General features: G+C 33.6%; 1 protein-coding gene across 2 annotated transcripts; it reads right to left on the reverse strand.

Moving 5' to 3' along the window:
* Positions 1 to 1385: 1385 nt before the first annotated feature.
* LOC122007077 (UDP-N-acetylglucosamine transporter UGNT1-like) lies at positions 1386 to 5477 on the reverse strand. 2 transcript variants are annotated; one of them, XM_042562840.1, is made up of 10 exons: positions 5206 to 5477; positions 4045 to 4121; positions 3260 to 3406; positions 3030 to 3163; positions 2618 to 2748; positions 2492 to 2536; positions 2316 to 2413; positions 2046 to 2153; positions 1925 to 1981; positions 1386 to 1845 (listed from the first exon to the last, which is right to left on the reverse strand). In XM_042562840.1, exons 1-10 carry the CDS (start codon positions 5351 to 5353, stop codon positions 1771 to 1773), a joined length of 1020 nt encoding a protein of 339 aa, XP_042418774.1. In that variant the 5' UTR covers positions 5354 to 5477; the 3' UTR covers positions 1386 to 1770. The 2 variants fall into 2 exon arrangements, with proteins under 2 accessions (XP_042418774.1, XP_042418775.1); XM_042562841.1 differs by lacking the exon at positions 2046 to 2153 and having other exon boundaries at positions 1489 to 1845; positions 1925 to 1998.
* Between the last annotated feature and the right edge of the window lie 8695 nt (positions 5478 to 14172).

Raw genomic sequence — 14172 nt, forward strand, 5'->3', positions numbered from 1 at the left:
ATAGGGACGTCTTCACTTGGTCACCCGAAGAACTACCTGAGGTCAAGCTCGAGGTGGCTGAGCATAGATTACACCTTCTGCCTGATTCCCGACCGGTCAAGCAATCTCGGCCGAGCAAAATAAGATCATCCAAGCTGAGGTGGATCAGCTCAGGAAAGCAAGTCACATTAGAGAGGTACAATTCCCGTCCTGACTCTCTAATGTGGTCCTGGTAGCTAAACCCAACAATAAATGGAGAGTATGCATCGACTTCCTAGATCTCAACCGCGTCAACCCCAAGGATTGCTACCCGCTGCCCAAGATTGATCAGATGGTGTACTCGACCTCAGGATGCAAAAGGATTTGCATCCTTAATGCTTATCAAGGATACCACCAGATTCCTCTGGCGCAGGAAGATCAGAAGAATGTTAACTTCATCATGATAGATGATACCTTCTGTTATACTGTCATGCCTTTTTGATTGAGGAATGCCGGAGCTACCTACCAAAGAATAATGGACAGTATATTTTGGGAGCAAATAGGGCGAAATGTGGAAGTCTACGTGGATGACATCCTCATCAAATCCACTCTGACCATAAATTTGATTACTGACATCGAAGAAACCTGCGGCACATTATGACAGTAATTGTATAAGGAATAATAGAAGCTTGACTGAATAAGTCCTGTGTAGGAAAAGTAAGGAAGGCATACTACCCAAATTTTTGAAGAATAGTCGAGGCAATGGTTTAATTGTGAGGTCCTTTACAGGTGAGGCTTTACAGGTGAGGCTTATTGGAAGAAAACAGACTAAGAATTAGGATAGAAAAACTTATCTCTTAACCTAGTCTCTCTCAAACACCTAGAAACACCCCAAAACAAGCTAAAATCAACACAAATCAACTCCCCGAGCACCCAAACTCATCCAGCAAACTTGAAACAGCCAAAACAGACACTTTGATTTTTAAAAACCAGCACCAAACTACTACCACAGATGTGGTTGGTGTATTTAAGCTGCTTATTTTTAAAAACTAGCACTACAGTGGTTATTGCATGTAATCAAATGAGAGAGAAGAGAGAAGAGAGAATTTTATTTTAATTTAAGAGGAAAGAGAGAAAAATTATTGCATGTAGACGAGAGAGATTAAAAAATTTCTCTCAAAACCACGTTAGGTACTGACATAGGATGTCGACCATGGTCACTCATATAAAGGTGTGCAGGATATCATTTCTCTATATATAATATTAGCTTGTGAGCATCAAGTATATTTTTTTTAAAGTTTAGAGTTTAGAATTTAGGATTTAGGATTTGGGTTATAGTATTAAAGTTAAAGGAATTAAAAAAAAACTAAAAAAAATACACATGATACTCATAAGGTGAGCACCATGCACATGCAATTCACATCCGATAACTCAACCCCCTTCTTACAACATGTATTTGATCACTTAATGGAGTTTAATTTTTAATGACAATTGAGTGGAGTGCTAATTCACGTATTAGCTGACCAAATGGAAATGGAGACTTAATCCTTCATGTAATGTTATCCCCAACATTCCATATTCGATATTTTACACAAAATATATCAGTTCAATTTGGATCGACACAAGAACACTACCATCTTGTCATCAAAATCTAGTGGAACTAGAGATTACTTATATCCAAATTGAACTTTGCATTGATGGAAGCCTTGTTAGATCTTCAAGACACCCACCCATCTCGCATGTAGCCATCGGAAGCCTATTTTCGAGTTCCATTAAGCGGTAGCTGGATGCATGGGCTTAGCTGATGAAATGCTATTTCCCCTTGAGTTTGCAGTACGCGTAGAAGCTTGAGCCGAGGAAACCAAGAGCTTGGCCAATAACATTCAACTGGAAGAAAAGCAGCATGGCACTTAGTTAACAGTGAGTTTAGAAAAGAATTGTAAACGAGGAAGAAATACGAAGTTACCATGTTGAAGGGAAGCCCACCGAACAACAACCAGCCAAGTCCGATGGTAAACAGATCCTGGAGCAATGTAAGTACTAGTTTCAACAAAAACAAACGCATCAGGAATGCAGGAAGAACTAACCTTCAGATTGCCGCACATTGTCTGTGTTAGTGCAGAGTTCAATGTTGTATTTAAGAAAATGCAGTAGTTCAAGAAAAATGCCAAAATGCAAGAAAATAGCATCACAATCTGCAAAGCAAATGAGGAAAATATTTCATGCTGTGGCATGTTGCTTAGATTTGTCAGTTTGCTAGTTTCTTCGGCTGCCTCTACGGTTTGCATATAGTTAATAACTCTGTATTTTTACTCAAAGACGTAAGAGAAGATTTCATTGTGTTGAAAGAAACTCACCTGAAAACCAAGAGAATGAAGATAGGGAAAGTTCATTGTGAGCTCCAAATCACCATGAATGTATGTCCAGAAAAGCAAAATCGGTCCACACACTATTCCTGAAAGTCGATTACACAATTTGAATACCACCTAGTTCACAAATTGTTGAATGATTTCGGTGGAATCAGAGGTTTTACCGTGACACCACATGAGCCCAAAACTATTGAGTCCACTGGTTTTACCTAAAACAAGAACATGAAACGTGAAGACTAATCCAATACACAGTGAAAGTAGGAAGAACAACTGGAAATGTTCAGATATACTAGTGCGGTTTATAGTTGCTAGATAAATTGCAGTCGTCATATTGGCGATGAAAACCATGATATAGCCATAAACATCGAAGGATAAGTCTCGAGCTCCAGCAACAATAGCTCCAAAGACAATCATTGCAACACTGAAAATCATTGGTAATGCCATTAAGCATTAAATATAATTAAGTAATACAGATGGACCACGAGTGCAAATGTATCTACATGCAATTGGGTGTTATACAATTTACTGTAAAGGAACAACTAATGTAAATGGCAAATTTGGTTCTAATGCTCCCTGCTTAAGCAGAGATTACCCTGAAGCAAATCCATTACAAATTTGAATACAGATGTGTATGATTCAATTGAATCTTTTTGCTCAGAAATGGTCCCAAACGCAAGACAATTTTAACAAAAATTAAGTTACCTTGCAACAATTGGGAATGAGTACTTTTGCCTTGTCATTAGGTACTCAACAGTCATTGTAAACACAACAGTTGTGCGCCTAAGCATGGTATACATTGGAACATTTACTCCACGGACACACTCCATAGTAGCCAACTTTAACAAAAAGCAGAAGACAATGTTATGTGATATGAAAAGCAGGAGAAGGAAAAACACAGGCAAGTTCACTGTTGAACTCTGTAGAATGTATACCATATAAAGCAAATATGCAAGGGAAAGAGGAAGGGTGAGCAACACTGTTTGAGGTGGCACAAGGCCTGATTTATGTGCTTCACCATTAGTAAAAGAAATTATCCTCCAACGCCTCATTGTATAAAGAAAGCATGTTGAACTGATCATCTGCAAGGCACGAGAACTTTATTTTGTGAAAATGAATATATATTAGACAAAACCAGATCCTTGCTAATCTCAACAAATGGGAGACTTGAGAAGTACTTGTTGGAGGATTAGGTGATGGGGACTATGTTCCTATGTTTTGCATGGAGAGAATAAGGGAAGGAAAACTAGGATTCAGGTTAAATAATATTAATTCCTAGAGATGTTTGTGGTTGCTTTGTATATGTGATTTTCTCACACCACAAATAATAAGTAAAAAAAGAGGTTGCAATCAGATGGCCAGAGTCCTAAAGTTGTATTGTCTAGCGAAGGATTCTCGTAGAAATAGGTGGTGTTGTATAAGCTCGAGACAAAGGCACCATGTGTAGAAGGCTCAAGGATGGACAAAATCAAAGGGCTATTTGTCTTTTTCCCCCCTTATTGTCTCTTCTTTATTCTCTTTTCAAGTAGAAGAAACAAAGAAAACTCATTTCCCCTCCTCCCTTCCTCACCACTATATTTTTTTATTTCCCTCTTCCTCCACTCAAGTAGACACACCCTAACTGATTCGTTGTATTCCTCTCAATATGATCAAGCTGTGCTAGTGCAGGTGGTTCAGCAAATCTTTGTTCAAGGAAAGAATAACAAAATTAATGGCATACCTGGGATAGAGTAATAACATTAGCACAAGGGAAATTATATGAAGATAGGGCTGCTTTATTGAACATAACAAGTAGAACTGCAAAAGAAAAAAGCCAAGTACATAAATAAAGGAGATAACAATCGCAGAAGTGACAATAATGCTATATCTATAAATATAAAAGATTAAAATCATTCTCAGTGAAGTGGAAATATACTTGTCATGACTAAATGCTAAATTGGAGCTATGTTATATATATATATAATATATATATATATTTTTCTTATGATTTTATATTATCTTTTTGTTTTTTGTTTCTTTGCTGATTTACCAATGGCCGGATAACATTTGTAGCCAAATCCAAACTGAGATGTGTGGTTGGTCTTAATTACCTATTATTTTACCTTGCATATTGTAAAACTCGTTTCTAAATAGAATGCAACATTGTTCCTATCTCACTTAACAAATAAAACATACTTAATGAGTGAGAAAAAACCGCTTCTAAATCAGAAGGGGCTCATAGAAAGAGAACTATTCCATTGGTTGCATCTGATTCAACCCATCTCCAAGGATAGCACTAAACCTGGAACAACGAGTCTGTGGTTCCAAGTCTTGAAAGGTCTTCCTGATGTGTTTTGACAAGAACTTCACTGCATGATATGCTAAGTTGAGTTCTTCTCTACTCTGCTTGTACCATTATTGAAGTTGGTCATTTAGATCTATCTACTCCAGATAGTGTGCCTAGCAAAGTTTGACCACTAATCTCAAACAAATCAAGCTTGTGTGTCGCAAATGCCACAACTAGAAAACAGAATAATATCAAATCTTCACAATACTTTCATCAGAAGTAAACAGTGTAATTGTGATTCAACCTGTTCCCATAATGAAATAAACCATTTCTCCCAAGTTTGTTAGTTTTTATGTGTTACCGGACTTTCCTTTCACTCAAGACTTTTGAAAACAACCACATTGGCAAAAAGAACATCTGAAAACGAGCTTAAAATCTGAGCGCGCTGCATAGTTAAAACTAACAAGGAGAAAAAAAAAAAGCCAATGTATTAAAGAAGAAATGAAGCTCAAGTATCGAAAGCCTTCTTCGCATACATCAAGAGGAAGAAGAAATCATGGAGGAAACATTCGAGGAGAGGAAAAGGCAGTAAGAGTTGATGCAGGAAACAAGGACCTGCGCAGGCCATGTAGGAGAGTGCAACGAAGGCACCTCGCCGGCTCATGGAAGATTCCCGGAGAATGGGGGCGGCGCTTTCGTCCACGGCCCGCAGAGGCGGCGGCGGCGGCTCCGATACCGGAAGCAGAACGCTGTTGAGCGTCATTTCCCCAGATCCTCCGATCTAACCAAGCTCTCAATCTCTCTATCCGACTAGTGGATTCGTTAACTTCCTCGCCTTTGGCCGGCAAGCGAAGGAACGGAAGAGGGAAGAAGCCGGGAAACGAACTGAGTCCGATCGCTTCCTCTAAGTTTGTCTTAATAGAAGCAAAAGATAAAATTTTGTTTTGCCCCCTTGGTTTGTTTCTTTGGCAAAAGACCCTCGATAATTTGAAATTGGTATAACAAATGAAAATATAACATAGTATTTAGAGTTATTTTAAAATTTAGCATCATCATCAGTGCTATGCCTTGTATTATATACTCATGATATTTTTTTAATATATTTTTAATATGGGATTTGTATTCTATTTTCAATCATTGTTTACTTTAGCATGAATGATAAGAAAAAAAATTTATAGAGGAAAAAATCCCATGAAAAAAATTTAAGATGGATATATAAATTTATACTTTCATTTATTTTTAATTTTTTTTAAAAAAAAATTCTCTCAAAAAAGATAAAAAATAGGTGTTCCCTTTCCTGCATGGATGTAGATGTATGATCCTCACTTATAAAATAAATAAGGATCATTCATCCCATCAATATATGTAAAAAGAACATCTTCTAGATCGTAAAATTGATCCAGAAAATCTGGTCTACCATAAATGAATACACTTTACATTTGTACATTTGTAGTCAACTAGGCACGACTTGGCCAGAGGCCACGAGCGAGTCGAGCCTTGCCTGTGACCTCGCCAGTGCCAACCTTTCTCGTCGCACTGCAACGCGCAAGACCGTGGATGAGGCGCAACCTCGCCGCAAGGTCACTCCCTCACACCTCACTTATGGCCTTAACCTCGTCACTAGAAGTCCGACAGGGAAAGGGTCGTGACATCCATCTGCTCACCTTTCCTTTCTCTCTTCCTTCGTTTACTTTTATTTTTTATTTTTTTATTTCCTTTTTATTTTCATTCCCTTCCCTAGGGATATATTTCTACGGTGTATTCCTTTCTCTTTTCGATCCGCATCTATGAGTAAACAGAGTATTAAAGTGATCAAAAAGTAATACACTAAATAATCATTATGCTTTTTAATTATTCACACCATTATTAACTCATTAACATTTAAAATTATAATTTAGATAGATTTGTTTTTTTCGTTTTTTAATCACGCCGCACTATTCTTCTTCTCCTTGTTCTTCGTTGCAGCCAATAAAGTGTGCACGAAAGGCAAAAGCGAAAAATCATACTAGGACAAAATAATGGAATAAGGCCGTTGAGTGGAGAGTAGAAAGAACCTCGAATCAAAGCTGGGAGGGGTCAATTATTGTGGTAAAAGATGAATATATTCATCCCAGCATTTTTGTCAATTTGTCTCAGGATCAACACGAAGGAGGTAAATCACAGACGACTACTGACTTTTGGAATAGTAACTAGCACATAATAGAAGTTATTTATCTCGATTTTATCGAGATTCGAATATCAGACCTCATTGTGATAACACCTCATGTGCTAGTGGGAGGGGCAGCTATTGCTCCAAGATTAGGATGTCAATTCGTATGAATCAGATTAATTCGGGTTGGATTGAAAAAAAAATTATAAAAAATTATGACCTGAGATCCAATCCGAACTCGAATATAATTTAAACTCCTAAATCCAAATTCAAATTTGACCAGTTCCAACTCAATTCAAATAATCCTATTAAAAATATTTTTTTTACTATTTTATTTATAATTTTTTATTTTTATCCTAATATTTTATCGTTATCCTACTAACATTGATATTGATATATGAAAATATCTTAATTTTTAAAATAAAATTTGATTTAACCTCAAAAAAAAATCTATTAACTTAAAAACCCTCCAATTCGAAAACCCCTAATCTAAACTTGATTTTTTTCGGATCAACTCGAATCATATCATCATATTTAGTTTATTTTTAACACGTTTATCTTATAAATATAATTGAGTTAGTACTTGATTAGTAAATTGTAAATGAATCAAATATTTCTTGTGATAAAATTTAATATTTATGTATGTTTATATTCACAAGGTCAATTTAACCTAAATGAATAAATAAAGATGGTATTCATGAATAATATCTATATTCATATTTATTCCATGAGTTTGTGAATCAGATTCACCAATAATTGTTTTAATCAAACTTGTAAATAAACAAAAATCTTTTCAAATAAACAAATAAAATTATAATATTAACATCACTGACCAATCAAATAAATTTAAAAAAATTAAACAACTTCAAATTCATATAAAAAATCAAATCAAATTTGAATAACTATTTTGAGATTTGGTTAATTTTAGATTTTTGATTATCTTATTAAAATTAAATAAATTTATAAAATTTTATTCGAATTAATTCATTTAGCACCGCCCTACTAGGCGCTATTTTTTTTTAAGTATTGTTTGTGTTTTGCCCTAGTGGTTAACATATTATTTGAGATGTAAAGTTCGAGCCCTCCTAATAACAAATAAAAATATAATATTTGTATAATATTACCTGAGATACCGTGTTCGAGTATGGGGCCACTCAACGATGAGATCAGTCATTATAAGAAATCACCCAAGTACCCCGCAGTTTGATCCCCAACTATGGCTCCCTTCGTTTTTAGAGTATGAGGCTACTCAGCGGTGGGGTCAGACACTATAAAAAATCACCCAAGTACCCCTACAGTTTGATCCCCACCTATGACTCCCTTCGGGGGGTTTTTAGAGTATGAGGCTACTCAGCGATGGGGTCAGTCACTATAAAAAGTCACCCAAGTACCCCCGCAGTTTGATCCCCACTTATGACTCTCTTCGGGGGGTTTTTGGAGTATGAGGCTACTCAGCGGTGGGGTGTCACTATAAAAAGTCACCCAAGTACCCGCAGTTCGATTCCGATACCGTCTTTATAGGAATTTTCCTCTAAATGGAGGACGCACCCAAAGGATGTTAGGCTTCTGAGCTGGCCACCGTATGTGCTTCCCGATTTATCCTGGTGGTCAATAAAAATTTTTTGTGGGACCGAATCGATCACCCCGATAAGACTTACTAAGATTATTATTTTTTCTAACTTTTTATAAGTTATTAAAATAATATAATATTTTTTAAACTCCCTAAGTGTAATATACACTAGATGAGATTTGAATCCTAGTTTACTCCATCTTTTACTACCATATCAAAGCCTCGTGGATGTTATCATAATCACTTTATTTTTATTTTTAATAATCCAAATATCTAATTCTTAAATTCAAGAAATCTTAAAGATGATCAATCAAATCCTATAAAAACTTCCCAAGTATAAATAAGAAAGCATGGATAATTAGGTCTCTATAAATAATCCAGCCTCACAAGTTTTGAAACTCCTCTAGTCTAATATGTCATAGATGAAATTTAAATCCCTGTTACTTAAAAAATAATCCATCCTATTTTTTATCATCACCTAGCCCGGGTGGCGGGCCGGGTGGCATCACAATCACTTTAAAACTAACACTTTGAAGGAAAATCGAAGCATCCAACACCAGTAACTGAACACTTATGTGCTGCTCATCATTCTTTTCCCACCAGTGCTAGCGCAGTGCCCGCAATCATTTCATCGGATAGAGTTCCCTACGTTTCTATGTCAAACCACTCATAAAACATCAAACTCCTGTAGCCATCGATGACTCGACCTACCATCCACCAAAAAAGATAGATAGTGGCATTGCACAGTCGACGGATGAGTAAAATTTTGGTTAAATCGAAATAATTAATTTAATTTATACGAGAGTTTCTTTTTTTTTTTTGTTTGTTGTTAAAAAAATATTTCAATTAAATCCATTCCATTTTAAGTTTTGAATTTTTAAAATTAATTACACTGATTTAATTTTTTATTGGATTGATTTAAGTTTTTATTAAAAAGCTTTAATATTTTTTTTATATTTGATTAATTAGTTATTAACTGAATTGATTAATTTATATAGGTTTAATTTATTTAATTGATTCAAAAAACCTAATTAGTTCAATTTCGAATAATTCAAATTATAATTATACTCTACTGTGTAGGATATCAAAAGCTTGTGAAGTAGTGATGCACTCACCTGCAATTTAAATCATTTTTTCATTCAAATTTCTAACAATATCAAAGTCTGAACTAGACAAAACATATAATAAGAACAATAATTATCCCAAGTCAATTATATGTACACTATGAATGACTGTGGTTGATAAACATGACCAGAAAGAATTTCAGAGCACTGTTTTCCTGCAAGAACATGTAGATTTCAGAACTGTTTTAAGTCCTGTAGATTAAACAAATTAATTAATCAAAAGGCTCCTCGATAGCTTAATTTGCATGAAAAAACATTGAACTGATGTTATATATAGTTGCCCACTACAAGCAACTAGTGCCTTGAGTCAAAAAGAGAATTCCCCTTTAAACACTTCATCTAGCATGTCTCCCAAGTGATAAGAGAAAAAAAAAATCCAATTAAAATATAATTAATTCAGTCTAGTTAGAATAAACTAATTAAATCATGGCCTAAATTTAAATTTTATTATTTTATTACTTTGAATGGGAATCCTAGTGCAATGGCGTTGTCTGTATAATTAAGTTATTCAATCATTTCTTTCTCAACTAATAATATAATTCATTCAATTTTTCTTGTGATATAGTTGATCAGGAAAAAAAATTTAATGCTCTTTAATTTTGATAAACTTAGTTCTACACTATACTATAATTGGAATAGATAATAAAATTTTATAAGCAATGTGAGGATTTAGAAAATATTCAACTATTTTCTTCGAGTAATTCACTACATTATTACCGGTTTGACTTCTCTTAGTAATGAGTATCAAATCGGAAAATAAATAATCCCCATTAATATTAAAAGAACTCATGAGTTACAATTTTTAAAATTCTTGCAACACCTCATCAAGTTTTATCATCCTTGTAACCCCTCTCTAAATTCAAAAAAAAAAAAATCAAATGTTTTCTTATATTTTTAAAATTTTCAAATTGAGATTTTATATAAAAAAAACGAGCTTGATTGATTGTAAAGATAAAGTGTTTTTTTTTTTTTTTTTAAGTTAGACGTTAGATATTCTGATTCGGCCGCTTAATCTGAAGGGTAATCAGTCTGGTCTTATAAAGATTTTTCATTGACTACTAGGATAAATCAGAAAGTGTTGATAGTGGATGATCCATCAGTCCAATATTCTTAAATCAACCATCTATTAAAGAAAATTTATCTGCTAATTCGTTTGATACTAAGATTTGATTGTCTAAAAAATTAAAAAGGTATTTTATTATTGCTCGGGGCAAAGGAAAAGTAGTTAAACATAACTCCATGCCCAAATAAAATATTTTTTTTTATCAATGTTGTTTCACTTCTATGTTATCATCAGACATCAGAGGAAGTCTCCTAATTATGTTCTTCCTATCCTCTCAAAGCTCGAAAAATCTGCACGTCTGAATATATCTTTTCTCATATCTTGATCACTTATACTAATAATCAGTAGTCAGTCCATAATTTACATATTAACCTAGGGACAAATTAACAAACGGTAAGGACAGACGAATGATTTTTTGCCACATAATTTAGTTCTTCCCACTGGAAAGAATTTGTGTGCTAATGCAGTGCCTGCAATAATTTCATCGGATAAGAGTGCCCTACATTTATCTGTCAAGCCACTCATAAAACATCCAACTCCTGTAGCCATCCTCCACTATCATTCGGAAGACAGGATTTCCCACTGGAAAGCCGTCTCGGCAAAGGCTCTAGCTACCCACAATGGAGTCATTGCAGATAGGGGTGTCAATTTCGGTTCCTCAACCTGATTCGAATAAATCCAAAAAAATATGGACCGTGAGTTTTCGGATTCGAATTAGAGATGACAATGGGTCGGGTTCGGATTGAATTTTATATCATCCGTCCTCATATCCATTGGGTATAGGATCTTCGATGGATATACTCATACACATTGAAGGATCGGATATCTTCTATAATTTTAATTTTTCTTCTTTCTATCCAATTATTATCATTCAACAAAAATATATTAAAATTAACATCCTATTAAAAAATATATATATAATTAAAAAAATAAATTAAACATCTATATAATTTCCTCCTAATATCAACAAAAATAACAAGTTGATTTGGGGAAAAGAAAATTTTTCTTTAATATATGTATATATATTATTTAATTGAGTATTCGGGTCGGGTATCAAGTATTGCTAGTCCCTCCATACCCTCCTCCATTCAGGTCGGGTATCGAATTCTCCATCTGATTCGGGTGGAATTGTCATCCCTAATTCGAATTAGATTGAGAATAATTTAATTTATATTCGGATTGAAATCGAATCGGATTTAAATCGATCCAGATGGATCCGAATTTATAATTTAAGATTTTTTTTATTTAAATTAAATTTTCTTTTAATTTAAGATGTTTTATGTAAGCAAATAGCATAATATTTAGTATACCAATATGAAATATTGAGATAAAAATAGAAAATTATAAGAAAATAATAAAAAAAAAATCCGTGTCAGGTAAGTTATTTGGGTTGATCGGATTAGCCGAATTTAACTTCGCGTTTAAGATATTCTGATTGCATTTGAATAGGATTCGGATTAAAATTTTTCATAATATTCTTACTTCTTCCATCTAATTTGAGTTTATTTAACTTATCCGAATTGACACTACTAATTATAGAGTTGTGACGGCCTTATTAGGAAATAACTGATCTAATGGAATTAATTTAATTTTTATAAAAAAAATCAATTATTTAATTAAATTAATTATAGTTTGAATTTTTAAAATCAGTTAAATTGTTTTTTTATTAAATAATAAAAATTTTAAAACATTAAGTTTTTATTAAAAAGTATTACGTTTTTACATTTTTTTTTAAAAAATAACTACTTCGATTATTAACGGAATTAATAACTTTTGTGTCGATTATTAACGGAATTAATAACTACTTCGATTTTAATGATTAATTTAATTTAGCGGTCCGATTCTAATATCAAAAGCTCGGGAAGTGAAGTGGTGATGGACAACCTTATGATCTGCAATTTATTTATTACATGTTTTGCAATTTTGGAAAGTTTTTCTTAATATTTTTTAATAATTAAAATATTTAATTCTTCAAATCCTTCAAGGAAGCGTAACTAAGCCAACCCATGCAAGGACAAATCAACGCCAGGTCATATCCATCAATGATGATAAAAAATGAATATATTCATCTCAGTGTTTTTATCAATTCATCTAAGATCAACACAAAGAAAGTAAATCACGGACGACTACTAACCTTTGAAATAAAATTAAGATAGGGTAAACTTTTTAACGTGACTGGTCCCATCGCTTTACGGCTCCATACCTCATAAATCCCCGAATTTTTTTTTGAGGAGCATCAATACCACGTATCCGACGAATAAAAAATTGATAAGAGGACTCGAACTCGGCACCTCAGTCAACATTACCCTAAATTAAGGACTTTTTAATTGATAAGAACTTGCGCAGATGGTAACTCGAACCTGACACCTTAGTCAATAAATAACAACATTATAACCAAAGGACCCCTAGTTCAATTATTCATCCCCTATCCAACAATGCTTCGATGGATAATCTCCTCGATTATCCAAGACATATGACACCGGGATGTACATTTCAAGAGTTTGAAAAACTTATAATCTTGACCATATGTTTTTTAATTTATTTTGATAATGGGTAAAAAAATTTTATGAGATCAAATTAGTTACCTTCTGAATTAATTGGATCATTACCTAAATTATTAAAACAAAACAAAAAACTCGAATGGATAACCAATTTCCGAACACAATGACTAAACCACCTCAAGCAATTAAGCATGAATTGTTATATGGTGAACTGATCTATACTTGAACATTCGAAGATATACAAAAGTTAAAAAAAAAAACAAAGAAAGAAAGAGGTAGAACAGAAAATGATTTGTAACTTTTAGATTAATTTCCTGCATTAATGATCATAGATAATGAATCTGTTTCGTGTAGCTGAAAAAAATAGCAAAACATAAATTAGTAATTTTTACTTTGACCGGTCTAATATTTACCACACTCAAGTCTTACTTGCACACGAGATAATTAATTTTAGTGCAAATTAAATCCGGGATTTACAAAAGAGAGCATTTCACTTAATCACATCATCTTAACTCCACAGTATGATTCGATATAAATCAATCCATTTACCTTAATTTTTTTAATCTACAACTATTTCACATTTTTATTGAAACTATTTTTTTTCGTTCATTTTGATTTACCTTTTCAACAATATCAAGGCTTGCACTAGTTAGAACAGGCAAAACATAATAACAACCCACTAACTGAAATCAATTATATGGATCATTCTATGCCTTTGACGAACTTTGTGATTCAGAAACATGCCCAAAGGATAAAGACACTATTTTCCTGCAAGCACATGAAGAACAGGTAGATTTTACAACTGTTTTAAGTCCTGTAGATTAAACAAATCAAAAGGCTCCTTGATAACTTTGCATGAAAAACATTAAACTGGTGTTATAGTTGCCCACTACAAGCAGCTAGTGCCTAGTGCCTTAAGAGTCAAAAAGAGAATTTCTCTTTAAACACTTCATCTAGCATGTCTCTGAAATGATAAGAGAAAAAAAAAATCCAATTTAAATTTAATTACTTTACTCAAATCAGGTATGTTTGAACATCCTTATATTGTTTATTTTGGTTTTATTGTTTTACATACACTAAAATATGACTCGCACTAGATCTTCACCCATACAAAGTTGCATGGGCAGATTGAACTAGTTGGTTTGTGCCTGGGCTAACTCGGGTTGGCAACCTGT

This window comes from Zingiber officinale, chromosome 7B (genome assembly GCF_018446385.1).
Source record: "Zingiber officinale cultivar Zhangliang chromosome 7B, Zo_v1.1, whole genome shotgun sequence".
Lineage (NCBI taxonomy): Eukaryota > Viridiplantae > Streptophyta > Magnoliopsida > Zingiberales > Zingiberaceae > Zingiber > Zingiber officinale.